Source organism: Lagopus muta, chromosome 8 (assembly GCF_023343835.1).
Source record: "Lagopus muta isolate bLagMut1 chromosome 8, bLagMut1 primary, whole genome shotgun sequence".
Lineage (NCBI taxonomy): Eukaryota > Metazoa > Chordata > Aves > Galliformes > Phasianidae > Lagopus > Lagopus muta.
This window is the reverse complement of record NC_064440.1, coordinates 36484558-36511529: the sequence shown is the minus strand read 5'-3', so window position 1 is coordinate 36511529 and position 26972 is coordinate 36484558. Positions and strand designations below refer to the sequence as shown.

Sequence of the window (26972 nt, the reverse complement as noted above, 5' to 3'; positions counted from 1 at the left end):
AGAGAACATCCTGCTCACTGCAGGCTGTTTGCCAAGGAGCAGCCACCACCATCAGGAGGGAACTGCGTTATTCCTGTAGACAGAAAGCAGGACTGTTGGGTTGAATAATATGCTGGACTTTTTCCAAGGACTGAAGTGGCTAATAGGTCACATTCAGGATGTGCTTATTTGTGGTCTGGAGCCTGTGCACCAGCTTCATCGTGCACACTTGGTCCCAGCCGATGCCCTAGAGGGGCTTGCCTTCTTCCTGCCTTAGCCTCTTGGAGAGATGCTCACTGATGACCAAGAGGGGGTGGGCTTTGTATCTGGGATCTGCGATGACCTCATGAAACTGGGCCATTTCCTCTTCTCTGAGGAGAGAAAAAAAATCCCCACACTCAATTGGTTCATGCAAAAGAAACTGAGCAGATAAAAAACAAAAAAAAACCAAAAAAACTCATAAAGCAACAGGCTTCTGTACAGACAGGATTATCTCCAGTGTAAAGCTCAGAAAGAAACAGTGCAAGAAATGGACCTTGTTTACCCAAGGGCAATGCTCAAATTGCTGCCAGATCTGTGGAAGCCAGTAGCTTGATCTCATGCCACAGACAGAAACAATCATGCTAGTGTCAACTATCACTTGGCATTTTTTTAGAGCTTCTCCCTAGTAAAACAAGAAAGACCAGGAGTATTTGGTAAGTGTGCTCAGAATGAAGACTACTTCAGACCACACGAGAACAAAAGCAGATTCTGCACTTGCAAGCTCATCCACTGACTCTTGTTTATTGCTCAAACATACAGGTTTCCTATGTGCAACACCTTGGTAGGGGCATGAAAGAATTACCTCTATATACTTGGTCACAGCTGTTGCTGTGGAAATATTCTCCCAAAAAGCAATCAAGCAGGGAGGAACAAGAACAGAGCACAAGGAGTGTAAAAATAAAAAATTGAGCTTTCATGTAAGTCACCTCGATCGTGGTCTCTCCTCACTCATGCAGACTCAGTGCCCCATTCCCCTGCCAGACACACATTTCCTTCCTCCCATGTTGTTGTAGATCAGATCAGCAGAGCACTCTTCAGCTTGCAGCAGGCAGCTAGTTCCCTTCCTACTTCATAGAACTGACAGGGACACCCCAGAAGCAGCGATCACAGAAAGCAAACACTGCACAGTCACAGAGCCTAGCTCCACAAGAGTTGCACTGAGGGGAAATGAAGTTCCCAATGCCTTGTGGTCATATAAAATATCAAACAGATTATACTAAGGAACAAAGAGTTGCTAGACTTTTTGTGAAATTCCAAGACTTATTCAAAAGTACTTAGAGTTTCACTTCATAAGAAAAGGTTTGGCAAATGTCAATGCACAGCTGTCCCCACAAGGGATGCAAGGCTTATTACTTAACATCCGAAAAGTACTTCAGCAGAGCAGCTGTAGCACCTCATGCTATGCAGAGGTTAAAGAGATTCTCACCTACACAACCACCGGAGGCTTTCCAGGAGCATATCAGCTAGAGGTGCATGGGCCTTAGGAGACCGAGCCACAGCTGAGTGCTGCAATTCCAAATCAGAAAGCTGAGGCAAAGGGCACACCAGCCTGGCTGTGCACACTCACTTGGCTTAAATCAAGTAGGAATGTTTAGTATGGGTTTGTTCTGAAACCCCAGAGATCAAACCCAGGAGGCCAAAGCTAGGATTCTTTTCAGTGAGAAAGGAAAAGCAAACTCTTTCAGGAGTAAATGCAGCTTCCTGTGCTCTCTTACATGTTATATGAGACAGAAGTAAAAGTGGAGTGAATCCATCCACAATTGACTGAGTTTTAGTAGGGTTCTGAACAGGACACCTGCAATGTCCTGCATCATGTAAAGGGAACTGGCTGCACAGAGAGGTTGTGTGATCTTCGTCCTTGGAGAAACTGAAAAGCCAGCTGAGCAAGTGGCTCCAGGTGACTCTGTCTGAGCAGAGTGGTGGACCAGATGGTCTCCAGAGGTCCCTTCCAATCCCAACCATTCTGTGATTTTGAGCAAGAATACCCAACATCTGATAATCAGGAACTTACAAGAGCCTGTGTTTCTGAGCTTGTTTCATCATACAGAAGTCTGCTGGTTCTGCCTTTGCTTTTACATGCCTGTGGAGAGAAGAAACAAAACAGAGAAGAGGTAACTTAGCAATTGCTGTTGAGATGGAAAGGGTTCAGTGTCTCTCCATCTGCCTTCCCAGGAAGTACAGGTAATTGTCCTGAAATCCTAGAATCATAGAATGGCCTGGGTTGAAAAGGACCACGATGCTCATGCAGTTCCAACCCCCTGCTATGTGCAGGGTCACCAACCAGCAGCCCAGGCTGCCCAGAGCCACATCCAGCCTGGCCTTGAATGCCTCCAGGAATGGGGCATCCACAGCCTCCTTGGCCAACATGTTCCAGTGCCTCACCACCCTCTGGGTGAAAAACTTCCTTCTAATACATAACCCTAAACCTCCCCTGTCTCAGTTTAAAACCATTCCCCCTTATCCTATCACTATCAACACATGTAAACAGTCATTCCCCCTCCTGTTCATATGCTTTCAAGTACGGAAAGCTACAATGAGGTCTCCCCAGAGCCTTCTCTTCTCCAAGCTAAACAACACCTGTTCTCTCAATCTTTTTTGTAGGGTTCCAGCCCTCTGATCCTCTTAGTGCCCTCCTCTGGACTCGTTCTGTGTCTTTCTTGTACTGGGGGCCCCAGGCCTGGACACAGTACTGCAGATGGGGCCTCACAAGAGCTGAGTAGAGGGGGACAATCACCTCCCTCTCCCTGCTGGCCACCCCATTTTTAATGCAATTTTTTCCATAGCCAGACGGTAATGGAGATGCAGACTCCTTCCATCACACATTGATGACAACTCTGGAGTCATGACCAAATGGACAGGAGGTAAATGCACTATTTTTATAAATAAAACTGTATCATTTAGTCCTAGAATGATCTTCAGATGATCATACTTGAATCATCTGCTGCTTCTCTCTAACTTCTAGCTCAAAACTATACCACTGCTTAGAGAAAAGATACCACAGAACTTCCCCACTGGTCATGTATCACCCCTCCACATCTCACGTTCCTTGTTAACACTGCAGAGCTTCAGCATTTGCATGAGCCATTACAGGCATTGAAAGAGAGCTGCCAGTCATGCTGCAGGACTGTCAGTGTTTAAGGCTGCACATGTGTTTTAAAAATGGTAGCATTCATTTCTCCTTGGGAGCATACATCCTCACCAAAGGTTTGTGAGTTTAAGTTAGCTACCGTGTGCAGCTAAGGCACAGCAGCAAGTACAGATATGCACTCTCTGCACCCATTTTCTATTGCTGAGCAAAGTCTGAGGAGGTGTAACCCCATCCTGCTCAGGTGCTGAAAGCACATGATGCCTAATGCCAAGCAGCAACAGAAACCTACAACAAAGCCAAGGGACATGCAGAAATGGCAGTGGGACTTGAAGTGCACTAAGAAGGAAAATTATTGGAAAACTGGACAGCAGGAAAAAAGAGCCACTGAACTAGAACATCAATGGTATGGTGGCAGCTGGTGGATAAAGCTTCTGCATGAAGAAGCTCTGAGTTCAGGGAAGAATAAGACTTTGGAAGAGAAGGAAGGCTCTGCCTGAAGATGTATACTAGTAAAGGACAGCACAAGGTATTGATTACTCCAATATCAGTGCCTACAGCTGCTCCTATGAAAGGATTCCATGACATAGAGCCTCGGGCAACACAGTAAAACTAAGAAAGAGGGCAGGAGTCTTATCCTCTGCTAAGCCTACGCACCAGGCTCCCAGCACAGCCAGAGCAGGACTGCATTACTCTCCTTGCTTCTCAGAGTGCATACTGGGAAAAAACCTATCTTCCTCTCTGACCCTAAATCTTTCATTCTTTAATTTTTCCATTTTCTCTTTTCTCTTTCCTACCTGCCCCACGTCTCTTCACCCTACACGGCTTCATCATCTCTCACCACTTGATCACCTCCTGCTCCTCATCTCTCCCTCTGCCCATCCTGGAACACTTTATTTTTCCTCAGATCCCGGTGGACACAAGCTGCTGTAGGCTGCTCTCCTGCTATTCAATTCCCCTCCAGCAGAGGATACTGCCAAAGCTGCCCGACAAACCAGACACACCCCAACAAGGCGGACGTACATCAGTCAGCACCCAGCCTACACGAGGACCAGGAGCCAGGCAGTTGATGCCCTCACACTGCTCACATACTCTCAAGGCCCTTTTGAGGTCACCCTAGCACAGCCAGCATTATGCAACAGATCCGTCAGCAGATGAGAAACTGCAATCAGCAAGAGCAGGCAAACAGCCACAGGGTTTGAGCAGTTTGCGTCACATTGCTGCATCCAGTGGTATAGCAAGACAGTGACAGAACAGACAATCTTTGTATTCATTAACCACTTGGCATGGGGATGGTTTCCTGTTCACCATCCTCATTTGCCTGGATTGCTTATGGCATCACAGAGAAAGCTCTTCACAAGTTGGACAGCAATCCATGCTCACCAGAGCAGGGGCTTGCAGCCTCTGTGGCTGCTTCACGGTGCACCAGCCCACTGAACAAGGAAAGTGTATGGCCACAACCGTGCCAGCATTTACAGCTCATGGACTTTGAGCTGACTGCAGTTTATAAACATGAAGCAACCCTCCCAGAGCTCTCTGCTCACTGGCTTTGTAGGTCATACCTAAACCAGGCACCACAATATTCCACAGCAAGGAGCAGTGCAGCACAGAAAGCTTCCTGTTTGCACTGAATCTGCAACTTGCTAACTTTTTTGATGTCCCTTATGTCTCGCAATGGAGATGAATTATTTCCTAACTGCATTACACTTACCTAATATAGACTATTATATCCCAATCTTCTCTGTCTCCAACTCCTATCCAGGCTGAGGACTCCTCAGATCACTAAGCGACCCCTTGTGCAGAAGCTGGGCCAGAATCTTCACCATCTTCCTTTCAAGTTCTACTTTATCTTCTGAGGTGGTCCACAATTGCAATCTGCATTGACACTGTGAATTTCTTCTGGGGAAAGCAATGCCCAAAAGAAGCAGTCAACCCATTCTCTCTCCCCCTGTACTTGCTTTCTGCAAACCATTCCCTCCATACAGCCGTGACTTAACCTCCAAGGTGGACAATAAGGAGGGAGAACCACTCCTGAACACAACCTGAAGTCAGATGCCATATATGGTTGGACATGATTGCAGAAAGAAGTCAAAACCAACTGTTTCCACTCAGGTTAAGCCTTGGTCCAGCACTCCACTCCCTTGCAGAACTCTGTCTGTACTTGTGCTGCTCATTCCACTGAGAGGACAGACTGACTGAACGGCCGATTAAAAAAAATGTTATTCAAAGAATTAAGAGCCAAGTTCAGAAAGGAAATATTTTCCCAGGCTTAGATACAAGATACGTAGTTGCTGTTTGTTAGAAGGGTGACTTTCCAGAAGAACAGCACACTGCCAACTCAGTCACGCCCTGTAGTAGCTGGGTCAGAGTTTCTTTCTGGGGCACCCCACAGCTCACAAGAGGTTCTACGGTCATTTCAGCCTTGATATTCAACCAAAGAAAAGGGTGCTCTGCAAGGCAGCCTTATACTTGGCTATCCTCTAATCCAAATGCTTGCTTAATATGATCAAAATAAGTTTGCAGTTCCAACCCCTACTGAGTAAGTAGAAGTATGAGCATTTGTTCACCACGCAGAGCTCTTCTATTCTGCACTGGGAGATGGAAAAGCATCTGCAGCACTGACTGAGCAGGCAGTGTTGCACCAAAAAGGAGAAAACACAAGGACAATCAGAACACACCCTAAGGCTGGCTGGGATGGCTGAAGCGTGAGTGTCAGAGGATCAGAAATAGTTCTTCTCTTTCAGTACAATAAAGGGAAAAGAAAAACCATCTTGTACTCTCATCCAAAATCATATTCCAAGCCAGCAGGGTGAACAGAGAGTCTGTCTAGACAGTAAATCTCTGCTCTAAGGGCTTGAACTGCTTTGGGAGAAAGCCTGAAGGTCTGGAAGGACAGAACACCGGGCTGCATCATGGTCAGCAGCTCATGCAGGAAGAGAGCAAACAATCCCAGCAGGCAGTACTGTGCTTTGAATCCTAGCTCTCCAGATCTGCTTCCCTCTGACAGACCAGTTAGGTGAATTTGGGAAAGCCATCAACCCCATATTTGCCACCTGCAAAACAAGAATTAGTCTCCTTTAAATACTACAGCCTCCTATAAAATATAAGATTCCTTTTATTGCAGCAAACGCCATTTCCTGAAAATGATGAGAACAACCTTCATTATAAAACACATCTCAAGTGCAGATCCACAGGTGAGCTCAGCAGCACTACACCCTGGACGCCTGTGTATCAGTCCTTCCATTCAGAATATCCAGTCCCTCCCAGTCTGTCTCATGCCAAGTCACCTTTAAGCAATACAGTTCTCATAAATGTGGATTCAGAAGGCATATTTAAGCTTCTTGCAGCAAGAGTAACAAAAAAAAAAGCGAAATGTAGGTGAGGTCCTGTTCTCCTAACTATGGGCCCCAAGCTTGTATTGTTTGTAGCTACAATCTGAGCTGGAGGGTGCTTTAACTTGCAGGAAAAAGGGAAATAACACAGCCCATTACTAAGAGACACATACCTCTTGGATGGCTTCCTGCCCTTGATACCTGTGGTCAGATCAGAGAGCTCAGGCAGGGCTTCCATCAGTGGCTGCATGTCTCCCACAACAGGTGTTGCCTTTCGCTTTGCTTCAGCTTTTTGCTTCTGCTTGGCTAGCTTCACACTTTCTATTTCTGAATGAGAAACAATAATTTAATTGGGTAAGTAGAAATGTTTTTCAAACAATGGTCTCCTACCAGAGGCATGCAGTAGACAAAGATGAACTTAATTTCAGTTTTTCACTCAGAATTGGACAAGTCAGTGGGAGGTGTGAACAGAAAGCTGCAGTCTGCTGTGCAGTCCTTGAGGCTCTCTGGTGCAGAAGTGCAGCTGCTCAAGCCTTATGGAACCAGAAACCCCAGCAAAACACATTCTCTTCCACACCAGCCCACAGATGCCTAGCTGGATACCCCACCTGTCCCAGACATCCCTTTACAGTACCACCAAATCAACCCAGCAGCATGTGCAAGCACCCACTTTCTCCTGCCAGGTGGGCCTCGAAACCTGCAGCATTGCCTTGACGTTCAAGTAGTTGGGGTGGAGTGAGACACAACGGGAAATCCTATTTTCTCTTCATGCACCCAAGGGAAGCTGCAGCTCCCAAGGCCTCTGCTTGTCACGGCATTGCAGAACTGGAGAGGTTAGACATGATGGAGCAGAACAACAGCAGCTGCACAGCCAAGAGCACTGAGACAGGAAGGCTGTGGGCTTCCAACACAAGGCCACAGAAGCAGGACTGAATATGCAGTACTTTTAGTGGAAATATGAAAGCAGCCAGACTACAGAGCACAGGCAAGATGCCACCTGGGATTCTCAGTCTAACCCAGATGATCACGTTCAATAATGCTAAACTGAAACTTAATAGCTAGCTGCTTGCACCTTTAGTATTTTTGTCTTGTTCACCCCCTAACTAAGCTGTTTCAGTCAAAGAGCAATGGTTTCTGATAACGTGTAACATTTATTGCACACGGGTGTTTTTTTGACAATCTGGATTGTAAAAGCTTCTCTGCACAGCAATCCCTGCCAAGAACACAGCTTTCCATTCTACATCACTTCTTTTTATGGTCTGGCTTTATGAGACTGACTACTTCAGTACTTTCATAAACAGTATGCGCTCAAAATTTTCAGACACCTGATTCTGCACAACCATCCCAAATTCTTTTCCAACAGTCTCTGGTGTCTGAGAAGCCATACGATGTATGTATTTTGAAATATGCATACTTCTAATGTTTGAATCATTACATAATTTTTTTCTCTTCTCTAGTCTCTCCTACAATGATTTATTGGAACTGAAGAAATCTCCAAGTTTTGCATTTGCACTACTGGGCTGAACTGTAGTTCTCAGGGTCTTGGCATCCAGTGTCAAGAAAACAGTTCTGGGATAAGAAGAAACAACAAACTCTTGGGAATATTTAGGAAAGCACAGATTTAATGGTAATAACTATCTTCTCAGACAGAAGTAGTTTGACCTGAAATTTTCTATCTTGGTTCCTTACTGAAGAAAAGCTGACATATTTTATTTATTTTCCACCCAGTTTGTAGCTTTAGAGCCGAGAGGAGAAAAGAGGCCATTTTAGGGGCCAAAACAACATACCTAGTCTTGAGTAAAATTGATTCTATGAAGGCATACATACAAGAGGGAGTGATTAAAAAGAGCATAGGAAGCCTGCTCCTAGGCTTTCACCTCCAAAGCAACTGATCATAGCTATGGGAGCAGTGCTGTCACCTACTTCCAGGAGCATGTCTTCTTACTTACATAAGACATACTTTCTTATGTAGGTCCCATGTAGTCCTTTTATTGTTGATCCTGAATCACAAAAAGCTGCTGAGTGCTTATCTTCCTCTACAGCTTCTGGTACCAGTCAGAGTTAGATACAGGATACCCAGCCAGGAAGATCTCAACTGTGCGCCAGCAATCCTTTCCAATGTTCCCACAAAGTATCAGACACACAGATGAGGAAAAACTTGCATGAGCACAGAATCTGCAAGTTCCAGGCCAGCTGTAAGGACTACAAGAGGTAAGTTTTTCTGCTCAGTGGGGACACTGACTGCACATGTCAACCAAATTTGGAAGTTGATGGCTGATGATAATGAAGTTTCCCTAGCACTCAGGGTATTAAATTACCAGCCAGAGACACCTTCACGGTGACTTGTGCAATCACAGGTTGATGGACTTAAGCTCAAAGTGCAGTGAGAGCTTAGGAGCAGAGAGCATATGGTACCACAGAAAGCCACATTGCTCAATCCCCAACACAATCTGCCAGCAATTCTCTTGGATAGAAGGGTGTGAGGGAAAAAATAGTCTCAAGAATAGCTCCAGGTGGCATAAGGAATCCCTCTGCCATTCCCCATGCCTCAGCAGTATCTCAGAAGCTGACACGCACAGGCTGCTTCTGCTGACAGTGCAGACATGCCAGCCAGGTTCATAGAATCATAGAATCATAGAATCACCAAGGTTGGAAAAGACCTAAAAGATCATCCAGTCCAAACGTTCGCCTATTCCCAACAGCTCCCACTAAACCATGTCCCTCAACACAACATCCAGCCTTTCCTTGAACACCCCCAGGGTCGGTGACTCCACCACCTCCCTGGGCATCCATTCCAGTGCCTGACCACCCTTTCTGAAAAGTAATACTTCCTCATGTCCAGCCTGAATCTCCCCTGTCGTAGCTTGAAACCATTCCCTTTGGTCCTATCACTAATGACACGAGAGAAGAGGCCGACCCCCAGCTCACTACAACCTCCCTTCAGGAAGTTATAGAGAGCAATAAGGTCTCCCCTGAGCCTCCTCTTCTCCAGGCTGAACATTCCCAGCTCCTTCAGCCTCTCCTCCTGTGTTCCAGACCCCTCACCAGCTTTGTTGCCCTCCTTTGAACACGTTCCAGGGCCTCCATGTCTTTCTTGCAGTGAGGGGCCCAAAACTGGACACAGTACTGGAGGTGCGGCCTCACCAGTGCTGAATATAGGGGAACAATCACCTCTCTGCTCCTGCTTGCAACGCTGTTTCTGATGCAAGCCAGGATGCCACTGGCCTTCTTGGCCACCTGGGCACACTGTCGGCTCATATTCAGACGAGCATCAATCAATACCCCCAGGTCCATTTCCTCTACACAGTCCTCCAGCCACACCGCCCCAAGCCTGTAGCATCGCCTAGGGTTGTTGTAGCCGAAGTGCAGGACCCGGCATTTGGCCTTGTTGAAACTCATCCCATTGGCTTCAGCCCAGCTCTCCAGCCTGTCCAGATCCCTCTAGGCTTCCCCCAGGCAGATCCACACTTCCAGCCAATTTGGTGTCATCTGCGAATTTACTGAGGGTGCACTCGATGCCCTCATCGAGGTCATCAATCAAGATATTGAAGAGGACAGGCCCCAGCACCGACCCCTGGGGAACACCACTCACGACCGGTCGCCAGCTGGATTTAACTCCATTCACCACCACTCTCTGAGCCCGGCCCTCCAGCCAGCTCCTCACCCAGCCAAGCGTGTACCCATCCAAGCCTCGGGCTGCCAGCTTCTGCAGGAGAATACTGTGGGAGACAGTGTCAAAGGCTTTGCTGAAGTCTAGGTAGACCACATCAACAGCCTTTCCCTCATCCACCAGATGGGTCACTAGATCATAGAAGGAGATCAGGTTGGTCAAACAGGACCTGCCCTTCACGAACCCATGCTGGCTAGGCCTGATCCCCCAGTCACCCCGCACATGCCACATGATCTCCCTCAAGACAATCTGCTCCATAACCTTCCCTGGCACCGAGGTCAGGCTAACAGGCCTGTAGTTTCCCGGATCCTCCTTACGACCTTTCTTGTAAATGGGAGTCACATTGGCAAGCCTCCAGTCTTCTGGGACCTCACCAGTCAACAAGGAGCGCTGACAGATGATGGAAAGCGGCTTGGCTCTCACCTCCGCCGGTTTCCTCAGCACTCTTGGGTGGATCTCATCTGGCCCCATTGACTTGTGACAGTCCAGTTGGAGCAGTAGGTCTCTGACTGTTTCTTTCAGAATCACAGGGGGGTTAGTGTGCTCCCCAGCCGAGATTACCAGGTCAGAGAGAGGAGTATCCTGAGGATAACTGGTCTGACTTTTAAAGACAGACGTAAAGAAGGCATTCAGAACCTCTGCCTTTTCTGTCATTTTCTGCCTTTTCCTTATCCTCAGGTTGGGGATGATGTTCCCTGCTCCACAAGGAAGCAACAGCAAGCCTCTTGTACACCTCTGGAAAGGTCTCCATACAAGACCATCTCTAATTGCCTTGCAGGATGAGGCTCCTTGACTTGACTCACATTAGCATCTGCAAGTGAGTCTCACTCAGGGCTGCACAGAGAAAGCACAAGTCTAAACACTTTAGACTTGAGCTTTAAAGATTACTCAGGACATCAAGCACATTGCAGATAACTAATTGGAGTCTGTACATCTTGCCAAGAAAGTTGCAGCAAAAACACAGACGCTCTTCCCATAACAAACAGCAACATTTCTGCCATGGGCTGGGTTTGTTTGGTTCTTATTTCATAGTGTATGGGAACTGCTGAGTCACAGCCTGAACCTCTGATTAATCACCTGAGGTGAGCCATGAGTCAGCCAGAGGAGCACAGGTGAAGGCAATTCACCTGTGCTGCCGGAAGGGGGGGAGCCAGGCTCCACCCCTCCTGGACCTATTTAAGAGCTGGCTACCAGAGGGGAAGGATCTCTTCTGGAGATCCTCCTCTTTGGTATCTTCTAGTGAGCTCAACCCAAGGGTAAGCTCTTCCACTTATTCTCTTTTGTGATCCTTGTTTGCTTTGCCTTACTCTTTTGATTATATTGCGATTATAACATCTTGATATCTATTGATTATACACAATTATATTGTGATTATAACATCTTGGTTATACACATAGCCTCTAGAAGTGCAAGTCAGTCTGGTGAGTAGGTTCATTGGGGCATGTGGGGCAGTAACGCAGCCAGCAGTTTCCAGAGACATCCTTTGTGGAAAAGCAGAAGGTCCCCCTGCAGAGCTCCACTACTTTTCTCAGAGGCCTGGGAATAGCCGGTGGGGCTCAGCTCCAGGCTGTCCTACATCCACAGGATGCTATTAGCCCATGACTGCACAGCTGGTCATAGCTGTACAGGAGCTTGAAAAGGTTCAAAGAAACCTTTTCAGACCTACACTGGTACAACATCTTTCTTGGATTAATGAAGGGTTTTAAGTAGTCACAATGCACATGGAGGAATAACAAAAACAGGCTGGGGTAAAGAGTCAACCTTAGTGTTAAATGCCCTTTGAATTCAAGAAAAAAAAAACACCAGGAACTTTTTTCCCCATTTGCTGAGGAGCAGGCTTGAAGACTTTTGAGAAGCATTCAGCCCCCCTGGCCAATCTGTTGTCCTGCCACAGCCCAACACTTTCACCTGCAGACAGAGGAATCCAGCAGTCACCTCGAGGTGCCCCCCATACAGCAATGCTTTGGATACTTACTCTGTAGCCATCTTTCTTTCCTCAGCTTCATTTTTTCTTTTTTTGATAGAAGTGTTTTTTCTTCCAAACCTAGAGAAAAAGGGAGATGTGAGTGAGATGAGGACTGGTTCTGTACACCAGTTCTCTGTTGGGCTCATCATAAAGACAGATTAGCAGAAGCAGCAGCACAGGCACTGTTTCCTTAGGCCAGCTAGTTATCTTTGAGAAAGGCTTCTCAAGAGAACTCTCCCTCTTCTTGTCTGCATTCTCACAGTAACCAGGCCTGAGCAGCTGACATCTCCTGAAAGCTAGCCATGACTTCTGATCACTCCCCAGGTGTCAACGCAGTGAGATGAGTTGCCACAGATCTCAGTTAGGCATTATTTCCTTGTTGAGACTGCATGAGCAGCAGGACTGCATGATTGCCAAACCAAGATAAACTCAATAAACCAGTGAGGACAGACTTGGAGAGCCTACAGTTACCAGAAGTAGAAGCAAAGAAGCTAGTTTCAGTCTGAAAATGTGCAGATCAATAAGGATGAGTAACACACTGTGGGCACATGAGGACTGAAGGAATGGCTTCCTGACGTGGCTACTGTGAGCAGCAGCCCATCCTCCGTATCTGCCCAGACAGCACGTGGAAGGCAGCAGGACTGGGAACAGCCTGAAAAGCACAGGTCTGTGGATCAGAAAAAGGCTCACACACACACCATACTAATTTCAGTATCTCTAAAACAGCTGCTGCTCAGTGATTTCCAATACCAAGGGGAAAAAAAAAAAGAAGTTTTTACTGGAGATGCATTGCAGATACTATAAAATTTTATCTTATCTTTAGTGTTTAAAAATAAATATTTAGTCAACTTTTCTCCTGAAGCATCCCGTAAATACTGCTACAGGAATGCTAGTAGAGGAATAAGCTCCTCAAATACTGCTTCTCTCAGCTTTGGCTATTCTCAAGCCTGAAGAGAAAAAAAAAATACCCTTCAAAGAAAATTCAAAGAAATTGGATAAATGAATTCAATAGAACTCTGAAAACATTTCACTGATGACTTTTCTGAAGCTTCAAATCTTGCACAATGATTTAAATAAAAGCTGAATCAACACTTAACGACTCAATGCAGGAAGATCAGAAGCAGCCTGATGGGGTGGGGAGACCATTTCAGAAGGGTAACAAAAACAAGTTGAGTTTGAGTTTCCAAAGGACACAGCAAATCCAGCTGTTGTTTTCATTGCCTCTTGTCCCACAAAACAATGTTAGTGCAATTAATGTACCTAAGAAGTAAGAAATAAAACCATACCTAAAACAACTGACTTAGATAAGCTGCCATCAGCTGCCCCCTTCCCTGTGATTTAGTGGGCTCTGGGACTCCTTCGAGTCTCCCCACCAAGTTGTCTAAACCTTGGGCTGTAGCCCCCAGAGGCCCCTCTGCAGGCAAAGGACAGCTGAGTGCCAGCAGCCTGCTGCTTGCCTTCCCTGAAGGCTACCTGCCTTCATGCGTCTGACTTCTGCTCCAGCCAGGATTAGTGCTGTATATAGCAGCAAAGATCCAGACCAAGATGTGCACATAGCATCTGCCTCCTGCTGTAGCTGCACAGCCACCACAGCCAACATCCCGCTATCCCCATCCAGCACTGCAAATCCCTACGATTTCACTGCCAAGGAAGCAAGGACGGATCAAGGAGGTCAAAATGTGAACAGCAAAACTGCATCCCAGCAGTGTGTGAGTGGCCGCTGGGACTGGAAGCTTCTTTCTCCCTGTACTTTGTGCAGACCCTGGCTGTTTGAGCACTGCCAGCTTTGGAAAGCAGCGGTGCTGTAGTGACACGTCCCCTTGTCTGAAAACATGCTCATTACTTCATTAGAAAAACAGTGCCAAGTGGGATTTGTTAGTGAAAAAAATTTCAGCCAGCTGGCCAATTCTAGTAATAACATCAATTTTAATATTTATTTTTTTCTCCCTAAACAGCAGCAGAACATTTAAGGAAACACAAAAGCTGTTTTCTTGGCAAGAGCCCAAACTCTTCGCCAGCAGGAGGACTGAGGACCGAGTGCCTGCAGCCGCAGCAATGTGGGGTTATGCAGGGATGGGCAGCAGAGCTGCAAAGCCCCAGGGCTTTGCAGCTGTCTGGAAAGAGCTGCCTGTTTGCACCACCGAGGTTCTAGCCTCCTTGTGCCACAAGGCATTCAGCTCCAACCTGGGAAGGTACGGGAACCAGACCAGCTCATCAGTCCCCACCCCAGGGAGGGCACTCCCTCTTCCAATCGTGTGTAGGGCACAGCTAGTCTGCATCAAGCCCAGTGCTGTGCAGGAACAGCGCTGCATATTACACACGTTTTCATTCCAAGCATCCTTCCTCACCCATCACAAGGGTACCTTTTGCTTTTTTTTTTTTTTTTTGGCGCTGGAAGTTGCCAAGTGGTATTTGGCAAATTCCAGTCACAGCACCAAGTGCCAAAGCTGGTGGAAAATCCCTGGAGAGCTGCTCTTAGCCGGGAGGCAGCATTTGGTTAGTTAATTAACAGTGCAGGCTGTCCCCAGGTAGTCTTTATTTTTATTTAGATTGCAAGTACCTCTGAAATCAGAGCCAGACTGCAGATCCATTTGAATTATTTTTCCATTAAATCAGAAGTGCTCAGGTCCCCATCTCCCTCCAGCCCATTCTACATGTAATTTAACAAATGCTGTCTTTGAAACTTTGTTCATGGGGAAAAAAGGATTATCAAAGCCACCTACCTTAGCTGAGGTAAGTTTACACATTGCAAGCTTGATAATTATTCCTTTTAATGAGGATGTGTTTTCCTTCCCTCTGATCACCTTAAACATAAGCAGATTGAAAAACAGCAACATATTTTTGTCCACTGCAGCAAGTTTTATACTATCCCTGGTGACCCTCAAGATTCTGCCTGCACGTCACAGTTACTTCCACAAAATTTCACTTCTAAATAGTTATGGGTTGGGCTTTTAGGTTTTTGTTGTTGTTGTTGTTTTTAAAGGACTGCTGTCTCAGTCTTTACACAAAAAACACATACAGCCCCGAAACACATACAATCCAAATTTATCATTTCTAGGCATTCAGAAACAAGCCCAGCATAGGTATGGGGCTAGGCTAAAGGCTTCTTCCAGGGTCTCACTTTGGACAGCACAATGAAGAATGTGCAAACATGGCCCTTTGCAGGCATTTTTAAACAGTTCCAGGCAATCATGCAGCTTCAAGGACTCAGTTGTGAGCAAAAATATCAGACATAAATCTGCACCTGTGCTACGCTGCACTGTAACAGAGAGTTCTGCAACACTGGCATCTGTTCCCTCCTCACAAAGCTGCAGTGAAGCACCAAGTCCCCTTCTGGTAAGAGCTATTAAAAATCAGCAGATAGCATTATGCAGCATTCCCAGAACTCGGGTGATAAGTAACAGTGAAGCTATTGCTGCTCAAAACATAATATTTTGGCAAATATTTTGGGTACAGTATAAATTGAAGTTAAACAACAACAGATGTGTTAATTTCAGTCCCAGTTGGTTAACAGCAGCAAAAATGAGCAAACGCCTACGGGAGCAGAGTAAGTCCCCTGAAGAAATTCAAAGTTTGCATCCAAACACAGAAGGCTGAGTGGGTTTTCTGGCTGTTGGTTTTTTTCATTTGCTTGTTTAATATAGCACAGCATCACTTGTAAATTGCCTGCTACCCTTTTTCACTGAAAGGGCCTGGGGGCTAGCAAACCACTGCAGCATTTCTCCCCAGCTCCCAGTGAAAACACAATTGTGATGTGACCTGCCAGATGCCCATGCAGAATGTTAAGGGTGCCAGAAAGAATGTCAGCCAAATGTCCCCAGCAATGAGGTACTGGCTGCAGCAGCGCTCCATGGCTGTCCTCACCCTGCCCAGAGGCTGAGCTCCCAGTGAGGTGACCTCCACCTCCACTACTCCAGAACCAGGGTACATGGGACTGGTGGGATCTGGACCTGAGATGGCAAGGCCAGCAGTAAGGGGCTGATATTCAGCCTCTTTGCTCCCTTACTCTCAGAGAAGGTCCCACAGACTGCTTGGTGCAGTGGCTTTTACCCAGCCCAAGTCCTGCCATCCTGAGTACGCTCTGAAAACAGCACTGAAGAGAAGATGACAGCCCGTCATCTTCTGGGACAGGACAGCTTTCACCATGGATACAGCATTTGCTTTTTATGTTCCAAAACAAGTAACATTATTTTTGATTGTGTTTTATCATTACATCAGCATGCGAGCTTTCCTTCTTCCCCCACTGAGAGAGGCATCCTATTTAAAATGGGATCTGTGTTCCTGATCCTTTCAGCTCCCCTGGTTAAGCAAAGCCTCCTTCCAAACTCCACACTCAAACCAGGAGGAGCAACATGACTCACATCCTTGCACTTACACCGCACCTCTGTCAGGCCTGGGAAACGTTCCTGGGCTGCACCCAGCTTCAACAAGGGCACAAAACCTCCCTCTGCAAAAGACTCATCTCCAGCTAGCCTCAACCAGTGACAGCCCTGAGGCCAGAGCAGATCCCTTTGGGGAGGTGGCCAAAAACATACAGTGTGCACAGCAGTCTGCAAAAATAAACTCTGAAGACAAACTGTCCTCCCAAGTTGCATTTTCAGCAGCTCCAGCCACTTCAGAGAAGAGAAGCAGCTGGGCTTTCTGGGCTTTCCTCATCCCAGAAGAAGCCTGAGGATCAAGACTTAAAGAAGTGCAAGATTGGAAGCGAGACAGGAGGGTGCTTCAGGCAGCACCAGGGGTACCACCAAGCATTCTCTACAGGAAATGAGTCTGAACTGCTCAAGTTATTCTTTAGGAAATACAAACTACTGCAACTCTGCCAGCTCTCAGGTTAGAAAGCTGGTGAACTTATACACCAGAATCAAGCACTACCACAGAGGCAAAGCAGCTTCCTCTACTGTAATTCAGACAATGGTGCTACACAAAGCCTTTATTAAGTCCTGACTCTATGTGGGGACACACCATGGGAGCACTTCACTTCCCAAGGGTGCTCTCCTTCCCCAGGACACTGCAGCCAGCCCTACTACAAGTTCCTCAAAGCAGCAGCACACACACCCCTTGGGTGTGCACCCAGTGCCCTTGATTCCTGGTCCCACTGGGAAGGAGATGTGGTCCAGCTGGATCTGCAGCTGGTTCCACTGTCAGATCCCTACCTTGTCCATGGAAGCCCAGCAAGTTGTTCTTCCTCCTCCTCCTCCCCTCCTGTATTCAGACTGATTGTGAAATAGCTCAGGTTCTCAGGGCATGAAGCAGTCTGGGTCACACGTGGTAGAAGCCAGAACTCGGAGCAGCCACACTACCATTCCCATCTCTGCCACAAACATTTCTGGCTTATTTCTTTCTCAAGTTTTGCAGAATCTGACATTTTTTCAAATGCAACAGAAAAATAAAATTCTGCTCGCATCAGCAAGAAAGCTGGCAGACATGGTTTCTAAAACAAATCCCCAGAGACCTGAGAGTTTAGGCCCTCAGCAATCATTAGCATTGTCACTTGAAATCCAGGAAGAAAACTAACTCCACTGTGGTGCAGAAAGTGCCACTCCTTTATTCCTTGCAACATGCACCAGGTGACATGACAAGCAAGCGCACCCTCTCAGAGTTCAGGATCTACATTTGAACAGTTCTGACATGCATATGCAGTTCGTTGGCATACAAATCCATTCTTTTTCAAGGACTCAGATATGTGCTAATGTGCCTTTGGATGCCCAGTGCTACCTAGGGTGGTCGGCTGCCCACCTATTACTTCCCATTTCCCACCATCAGCTTTACTATGGGACCTCTGACCCACTGCCATCCACTTTCCCCATTTGGAAGATTCCCATTGATTTTTAAGACACAGTGAGCCACTTTTCAACAACAGTGCATGTGGAGCCCGAGGGAAATGTCCTTGCACCGCTTGAGGCAAAAGATATATTATTCTATTATGTCCCCAGCACAAAATTATTGAGGAAAACAAGATATTTGCCCACTCAAGCTGAAATGTAAAGGTTTCAGAACTATCACTCGTGGATTCCTTTTGCTAAACTAGTATACAGGTTCTTAAACTAATGGACTAATCCTATTGGTAAACAAACCAACTTGTATTAGCAGGCAGCCTCAAATGCCAAGCTTCTAGTCATGTAAATTAAAAATATGTATCTCATTTCCCAGACTATATGTTGTGGCACAATGAAACTTATACAGGGGTCTCTGTTTTTATACTTTCCTTGTGCAAAAGTGACTCACAAAAGTAGTCATGCCTTCAGAACTAAAGGATTACAGAGAAAAGGAAATCAGCCATAGGAAGAGGTAGCGATGAACACCTCAATGGATGGAACACATTTAAAAGGCCTGGGGAAAAGAGCCTATCACTGATCTTAAAGACGTACTGCCAGTGTAGGCCACACACTGCGATGCGGTACTGGGAATCTCTCTGCTGAATTTGATGTGGAACCATCACACACCTAGTTAAAAGATTCCTGCACAATTAGTGGGAAAGACCAAACAAACTGAAAAGGTTAGACCTGATTGCTCCCTTAACAGCTGCTCAGAGTAGTTTTCCAGTTTGTTTTCCTGACAGAGCATTAGAAGAACTGAAAACTGGAGCCCGAGCTCTACTGCAGAACATGCAGACCCTCATGACCCTCCTTCTGAGCTGCTTGGGAAAACGTGGCCCATTCTCTTTAAGGCTACCCTCAGATTACCTTGCAGGAAGGAAGGCTCCTGACTCTGAAAAAAACCTGTTCTTGCAGAAACAGTTTTTGAAAAGTCACCTTGGCAACCAAATTCCTTCCAGCATGCATACAGAAAGCAAGGACTCATGGTATTTTTGCCATCACTACCTGAAAACAAGGTACTGAGGCACAGAGTAGTGCCATTGTCAGCTCCCTACCAAAGGTTTTTAAGATTTCTAAAAAGAACCAAGGGCACTACTGAGGTGGATTGCCAAAGCAGACTCCAGGGAGCTCACAGCAAAACACAATATGGGCAGTCCAACAAGACCCTATCTGCAGAGGATAAAAACTTACATTTTAACAACAAAGAAAACCTGTACTTGTGTTGCTATTGCACTTTGGATGGTGAGTGGTGGGAAGAGCAGAGAGATCCAATAAAATATAGTTTCTGCAAGAGCTTAGACAGCTACAAATATCTGGAATGAGGTTTACTAAGACCAAAAGTGATTCGTGTTTACCAAAGCGGAGTTTCTAACCTTAGGACTTACTAAGAGAGACAGAATAGCAAAACATAGCGAAACTTTTTGACACTGCCTTGTAGGTTTGTATTTTAAGAGATTTTCCCCAAAATACTGTCTCCATACCTGCTAATAAGATTACATTTGACTTCATTCTCCTTTGAGAAATTTGAGAAATCAGTAGTTCAATACTTTCTACAGCATTAGATTATGCAAGACCTCAATCTGATAGTACGCTATTGCAATTTATGCAAAATTACCTTAATTTGCTTACCATTTAACTGTATATTAGCTACTAGATAACCAAGTAAGCATTGTCTATGGAAGTTTAGCATCAAAAGCAAAGAATAAAAATCCACACAAAAGCTAGGCGTGCTGGAAATACTTGATTCTTCTGCTCACACAGCATCTGCTATGTCTTTCCTCATCCAGAGAGAGATAGGTCATGAACACACACATAAACATCTTCTCTGATCGTTACCTGAGCTTAGGATCTCAGCACTGCTGACTTTGCACGAAGTTGTCTGAAACTGTAAGCAGCAGCTTCACAGCTGGGCACTTGGATGGCACGCAGAGCACTCAGAGTGCTGCTAGCTTTGCCACGCCTCACTTTCTAAGTGCTTTCTCAGCCTCTTGGAAGAGTCAGGGCTGTCCAGTCATACTTGTTATTGCGTTCTCAAGACACTGGTTTAGCAGTGACCCAGCCGAACAGCCTTTCATCTCCTAGCTTTGACTACAGGCTGATTGCCCATCTCCATTTCTCCATTTCAGTCCTCAGCTTCTGAAGAGTTCCCTTAATGGGACAGCACATGAAAGCTTCAGTTTTATCAAAAATGCTGTTCTGACTGTTTATACTTCAAACAATTTTGTACCTCATGTAAGTCATGCACAAGAGTTTTAGACATAACTGATGTTTGTTCATGTGTTCTACGAACACATCTGCATGCTTACAATAGCTGCATTTTAACTACAGATATTCTTCTCAAAATAGCCTTCAGAGAACCTCATTTTACACTGCATTTTTGTCAGTGCTAAGGCAGTGCTTAATGGAGTGCTGAGAAAGGAAAGAGGCAGAGAACAGTGGGGAAGATGGGGAAAAATAAGTACTTAAAGATGGTCATGTGAACTGAAAAAGCACAGAGAATGAAATTTCCAAGGTAGAAATACTTCACCACTACTGCACAAGACCAGTACCTAGGAGGAGTTGCACAGTTCTTTCCTGATCCTCAGCAGCAGACACGGCACATTATGTGTGGAGTTTCACCTTCTCCCTTACTTTACAGGGAATATGCTTCAAGGGTTAGTTGGTTCATTTGTTGAAGCGCTGAGTTTGTCCCATTCTCCTGATCCAGGTTTAGCATCTGCAGCAGTTTTTCCTCCCTCTACTGAAAAGGTCAAGTAAAAAAGACAGGACATGGGAGAGATGCAGACAGAGTATCACCTGCAATTATTTCTGTCGAGTACACCACATTGAAATCAGAAAGGACAGCATTCACCATGCAACTCTTCAGAACATCTGTCTGGAGGAACTCTGCCTTACCTGAATACCAATTCATGAGGGTGCAGCTGCTAGGAAGAGCTGCACCATAACCTTTTCTCAGAAGGGAACCAAAGATAAGAAGCAGGAGGAGATTCAGGGCTCAGCCCTTCCTGTACTGCTGAGCAGAGGCAGCAGTATGCTTTATTTGACATGAAGAATTGTGGAAAGAAGAGGGATAAAACAGTCACATAGATAAACATACAAAACTCGAGACAAAGCTGCACCTTCAGTTCTCTCTTTGCATCTATTTCTATGTACACGCACATAAAGGTGTAAAAGGAGATGCTGTTTCTCCAGGAACATGCAGCTTAAGATTCCCAGATTACTTCAGAGGCCAGAAGAGCCACTCTGACCCTTCCCCACAAGGAATTTACCAGAGAAGCACCCAGAAAAGCGAAGCTGTCAGAACAAGCCACACATTTAAGTGTGACACAGAGTTAACTGTGACAGCACTGACATCCCTGGGCTGAGAGAGTTTGGGGTCAGTCATCAGTGTTTTCCATAGTGCACAGTGCCACTGAATGAAGCCCCCTCTGCATATACGGGCATGCTGCAGCTCAGCATGGGTTATGCTAACACCCTGATAATAGGTGGTAAATTCCTCCCCCTGCTTGGGAAAACCTGTTAATCTGGTACACAGTCCAAAGTAGCTCATTTTAAATTCCAACTCATTCAGTATATAAGGAAATGTGCACAGAGATTTAAGAACTACCAAAACCCCTTTGTTTTTATGCTCTTTGCTTTAACTCTTTCACTTGGAAAATGCAATGCTGCAAAACAAAACAATTACAAAGTCTTTTCCCCATCCTCTCTGACAATTCTTCACAACCAACGCAGGTTTGCCCATGGAATTTCAGGAGTTTTTCATTAGGAAATGTGAATTGGGAACAGTTTTATAAAGGAAAAAAACATCTCTAAGATTCTCCCATAGTAACCAGACATTCTGCAGCACAAGCCCCACCCAGCACCTTATACACAGTCAGAAGTTACTGTATTACACAACTGGACTGAAAAACAATTACACAAAGCTGTGTGTTTTAACAGACATAAGCAGTATTTCTCCAAAAGGGGAAAGCTACACAGCAACCTGTTTTATAAGTGGTATTTCTAACAATAAACCCCCACGCCCTTCCCCAAGCAATGCACAAGCTTAGCGTGCATTTTACAGCTACTTCCAATCTCCGAATATAAATTTCTCCCAGCATTCATGTCCTACAAGTCAAGTACTGGCCAGCCCTCTCCATACAGAACACGATGTACCACAAGCACTGAGGTCTTCAACTCTACAGCCTACCTGCCATGCTGTGGGACACTCTGACTTACGTATTTGAAAATTCTTCTAGCTGGTTTGTCCTCTTGGCCGAGACTGGGTCAGTTCACAGAGAGGAAGACTGGCTGGTTATAACAACTGCATGCTTGCAGCTGAACACTGGGCTTTTGCAACACCACAACTGTGCTGATTTGAACAGAAACACAATTGGCTAGCCAAACCTCTCAGTAGGTCTAAGGGAGGTGCAGGACTCTAAGCAGAGCAGAGGCCACAGGAAGGAAAGACAAATTTATTTATTTGTACTTTCTGTAACACAAGGCCTGGCTGAGGAAGGCACTTTACAGCAACCAATTGCTCAGCTCCCCAGTCAAGTCAATCCCTTTCCACGCAAGCAAGAGGAATGGTAGCATCTGAAGTCCCTGAAAGATAAGATAATAACTAAGTACTTGAGCCTGGCTTCCAGCAAACGGAGGATTTAGAAGTACCAACTGGGGTGGTGCAGTGTTTCTCCTGGAAAGAGAATAAAGACAAAAAACACAAAGTGGCAGCATTAGCAAGATGCAATGCCCAGACCACCACGGAGGGATCCTGAGCTCTTAGAAAACCAAGGTGAAGGCAAACAGTGCATACACGCACACAGTGATAGTTCAGCTGGTAGGTAGCAAACGTTTTGCAGTGACATACTGTTACATAATTAATAAACTAATTTGACTGCTGAGTGCACAGTGATCAATACTTAATCATATTCCCAGGCTATACAATGTCAGTCAAAAATTGAATTGAGTAGACAGTGCAGATACTTAACTTCAGGGTATAAAACAAATCCATTCCAAGAGCAGCACCAAGTGGCACTTACAGAGGAGCATGTCCAGAGCAGAGACCAGATTACATCTTAGATGTCTTCACAATAAAGGAGGAAGCAGAACTTAGCCATGACGGTCAGAAGAAGGCCTCAGTCCACAGTCTGTCCAAATCCCTCTGTAAGGCCTTCCTACCCTCAGGCAGATCGATGCTTCCTTCCAACTTGGTGTCATCTGCAGACTTACTAAGGGTATACTCAATCCCCTAATCCAGATCATCAATACATATTAATATTATGGCTATTGATGACTACAAGCTGTCCAGAAGGGACAGGTGAGAAAGGAGGTGAGGAGGCATTGTCCTCTACATCAGAGAAGGAATAGAGTGTGAAGAGCTGTCTCTAAAGAATGACCATGAGTAAGATGAAAGCCTATCGGTGAGAGTTACAGAGACAACAAAGGGAGTGCTGTGGCTGGGGTCTACTACAAGCCACCTGATTAAGCCTTCTTCCTCCAGCTACAGGCTCTCCAGTGATCCTCCAGTGATCACAGGCTCTCATCCTGCTGGGGGCCTCCAAGCACCCAGACATCTGCTGGAGAAGTAGCACGGTAAGCTGCAGGCAGTCCAGGAAGCTCCTGGAATGCATCAAGGATAACTTCCTGAGCCAGGTAATAGACAGCCCCAACAGGGGGATACAATGCTGGACCTGTTGCACACCAACGTGAGCGAACTGAATGGTGGCATCAGGATTGGAGGCTGCCTGGGCTGTAGTGACCATGAGATGGAGGAGTTCACACTTCTGAGGGATGTGGGACAAAGAGTAAAAACAGAAAGCTTAGTTTTAGGAAAGCCAAAATCCAGCTCTTCAGAGAATTGGTCAGCAAAACCCCCTGAGAATCTGACCTTAAAGACAAGGGAGCGGAGCAGAGCTGGCAGGTCTTTAAGGAAGCTTTCCTTAGGGCACAAGAGCTCTCCATACCCAAGTATAGAAAGCCAGGAAAGGAAAGCAAGATACCAGCACAGCTGAACTGGGACCTGCTGGTCAAACGGGGGAACAAGAAGAAAATGCATGTGTGGTGAAAGCAGGGACGAGGAATCTGGGAGGAGTATAGGGATGCTGCTAGGCTGTGTTGGGATGGGTTCAGGAAAGCCCAGGCTCAACTGGAACTGGACTTTGCAAGGGGCACAAAGAAGAATAAGCCTTATATAGGTACATCAACCAGAAAAGGAATGTCCAGGAGGGTGTACAGACAAGAAAAAGGTATTCATCAACCTTTTTGCCTCAGACTTCCCTAATGGCTGCTCTACATAAAGCCCTTAAGCAGATGGTTCAGAAGGCAGGAAATGGGGGAACAATGCTACTTTCACTGCAAGTGCAGATCAGGTTCGTGACCACCTGAGGAACCTGAACATCCAAAAGTCTATGGGTCTCAACGTGAAGCATCCCTGTGAAGTCCTGAGGGAATTAGCTGATGCAGCTGCCAAGACATTCTTGATGGTCTCTGAAAAGTCATGGTAGTCAGGTGAAGTCCTTCGTGACTAGAAAAAAGACAGTGCCATACCCATTTTTAAGGAGAGTAAAAAGGATGACCCAGGAAACTACTGACCCATTAACCTCACCTCAGTGCAGGGGAAGATCATGGAGGAGATCCTTCTGGAAGCTATGCTAAGATACGTGGAAGACAGGGAGGCGATAAGGAACACCCCGCACGGTTTCACGAAGAGCAAGCCCTGCCTGACCAACTTTGTGGCTTTTTATGATGGCATAAGTGCATCAATGGACAAGGGAAGAGCCACTGATGTCATTTACCTGGCTTTCAGTAAGGCCTTTAACATGGTCTCCCACTACATCCTCTCAAATTGGAGAAACCTGGATTTGATGGGTGAACTGTTTGATGGACGAGGAACTGGTTGCAAGCTCATACCCAGAGAGTGGTGATAATGGCTCAGTGTCTGGATGGAGATAAGTGATGAGTAGTCAGTACTGAGACTATTGCTCTTTAACATCTGTGTCAATGACAACAACAATAGGATCAAGTGTGCCCTCAACAAGTTTGAGAACAAGCTGTGTGGTGCAGTCAACATTCCCAAAGGAGGGGATGCCATCCTGAGGGACCCAGACAGGCTCAACTAGTGGGCCAGGAGAATTCAGCAAGGCCAAGTGCAAGGTCTTGCCCATGGGTCTTGGCAACCCCCACTTACCAATACAAACTGGGGGATGAAAGGATAGAGAACAGCCCTGTCAAAGAGTATTTGGGGGTATTGGTGGATGGCATATGGACACAAGCCAGCACTGTGCCCTTGCAGCCCAGAAAGCCAACTGTACCCTGAGCTGCATCAAAAGCAGCGTGGTCAGCAGGGCAAGTAAAGTGATCTGCTCTGCACTGGTGAGATCTCACCTGGAGTGCTATGTCCATATGTGGAGTCCTCAGTACAGGAGACACACAGACCTGTTGGAGCATCTACAGTCCTCTGGGCCATCTACAGCCTCTTTGGGCCACAAAAATGATTCAGGACATAGAATACCTCCCCTATGAGGACAGACTAAAAGAGCTGGGGCTGTACAGCCTGGAGAAGAGAATGCTCTAGGGAGACTTGGTAACATCCTTTCAGTATCTGAAGGGAGGCTATAAGAAATAAGGGCACAGACTCTTTAGCAGGATCTGCTATGACAAGACAATGGGAAATGGTTTCAGACTAGAAGAGTGGAGATTTAGATATAAGGAAGTTTTTTTTACAATAAGGCACTGGAACAGGTTGCCCAGGGATACGGTGGATGCCTGTCCTTGGAGACACTCAAGACAAGGCTGGACCAGGCTCTGATCAACGTGATCTAGTTTTAGATGCATCTATATCTTCATCGCAGGGGAGATGGACTACGGAAGGGTCTCTTAAAAGGTCCCTTTCAACTCAAACAACACTGTGATTAAACAGGACAGGGTCAGTACTGACCCCTGGGGAACACCACTTGTGACCTGTTGCCAGCTGGATTTACCTTCATTCACCACCACTCTCTGGGCCTGGCCCAGCCAGTTCTCTACCCAGTAAAGGATGTACTTGTCCAAGCCATAGACTGCCAGCTTCTCCAGGAGAACATTATGAGAGACAGAGTGACAAGGAAGCTAAAAGTCAACTTCTTTGTTTTTCTATCCCAGAACATCTCCCATTAAACAGAAACATTGCTTAAGACTCTATCAACGTGGGCTTCCACCAACCTGTTTTACCAGAAAAACATGTCAGATGAGACAAAAAGCCTGCAGAGCAGGCAGCCACACCTAAGGTGTGTAAATGTCAGCCTCTGCTAGACTCCTGTGTGCATCAAGGAAGGAACTTGACTCAAAAAAACTCTCCATTCACTGCATGCAATTTCTTAGCATACAGCCTTCCTCAGCACACTTGTATATAGTTCTTGTTTTCAGCATGCCACTTAATATGCCAGTGCCCTACCAAAAGTTAACAAGATTGGTCCCCTTAAGAAGCAGATGTCCATCAGCAAAGCAAAACCACTTGCTTCTACACAAAACTCAGGGACCCAGCATTCACATTAAAAATCAGAATAACGTATGAACAACACAAATGCGAGAGAGCTGCTTTACATCTCCAGCATGACTTTCATAGACTTTCCAGCAAGACTATGAAAAATGCAGGACTGCCTATTCTGATACATTCCTCAAGACCTGCTAAAAGGGTCACTGGGAACTTGGAGAGCAGGGAACAGATAGGCAAGGTGCTGGCATGCCCCAGGAACATAATATTGGATTGCTGATCTCTAATGGAACTAGAGAAAAAAAAAAATAAAAAAAAAAATCAACTGTGATCGACTGCTCTGTTAATGACATAGAGACAGGGCTTTTTCCTCTGGAAAGATTGACATGAAACATGAAGCAGTATCAATACCAGCAGCACATGACACTTGGAAACTTGGCACAGAGACAAATAGCAGGCAGATCAGGGTTCAAGAGCTTAGCTTACTTAAGAACTTGCTGCAGTCCCAACACTCCTCTACCCTGCCTCCCGCACAGCCTCCTACCCCAGTTCTGGTGTGCCTCTGCCATGAGAAAACATAGCTCACTTGCACTCGGGTTAGTTCTCTGCTGGTTTAGCAAGCTGACGCAA

General features: G+C 46.0%; 1 protein-coding gene across 4 annotated transcripts in view; it reads right to left on the bottom strand.

Annotated features, from left to right (window-relative positions):
• Positions 1 to 26972, bottom strand: part of ADARB1 (adenosine deaminase RNA specific B1) — a 146312-nt gene that overhangs the window by 96029 nt on the left and 23311 nt on the right. For all 4 annotated transcript variants that reach the window (XR_007378445.1, XR_007378444.1, XM_048952509.1 and 1 more), the window contains exons 3-5: positions 12084 to 12152; positions 6612 to 6765; positions 2033 to 2101 (exon numbers count right to left, since the gene is read on the bottom strand). Coding sequence is in view for 2 of the 4 variants with exons in the window: in XM_048952509.1 (XP_048808466.1) it covers positions 2033 to 2101; positions 6612 to 6765; positions 12084 to 12152 (292 nt within the window). In the remaining 2 variants the exon portion in view is untranslated. The remainder of the gene's footprint in view (positions 1 to 2032; positions 2102 to 6611; positions 6766 to 12083; positions 12153 to 26972) is intronic.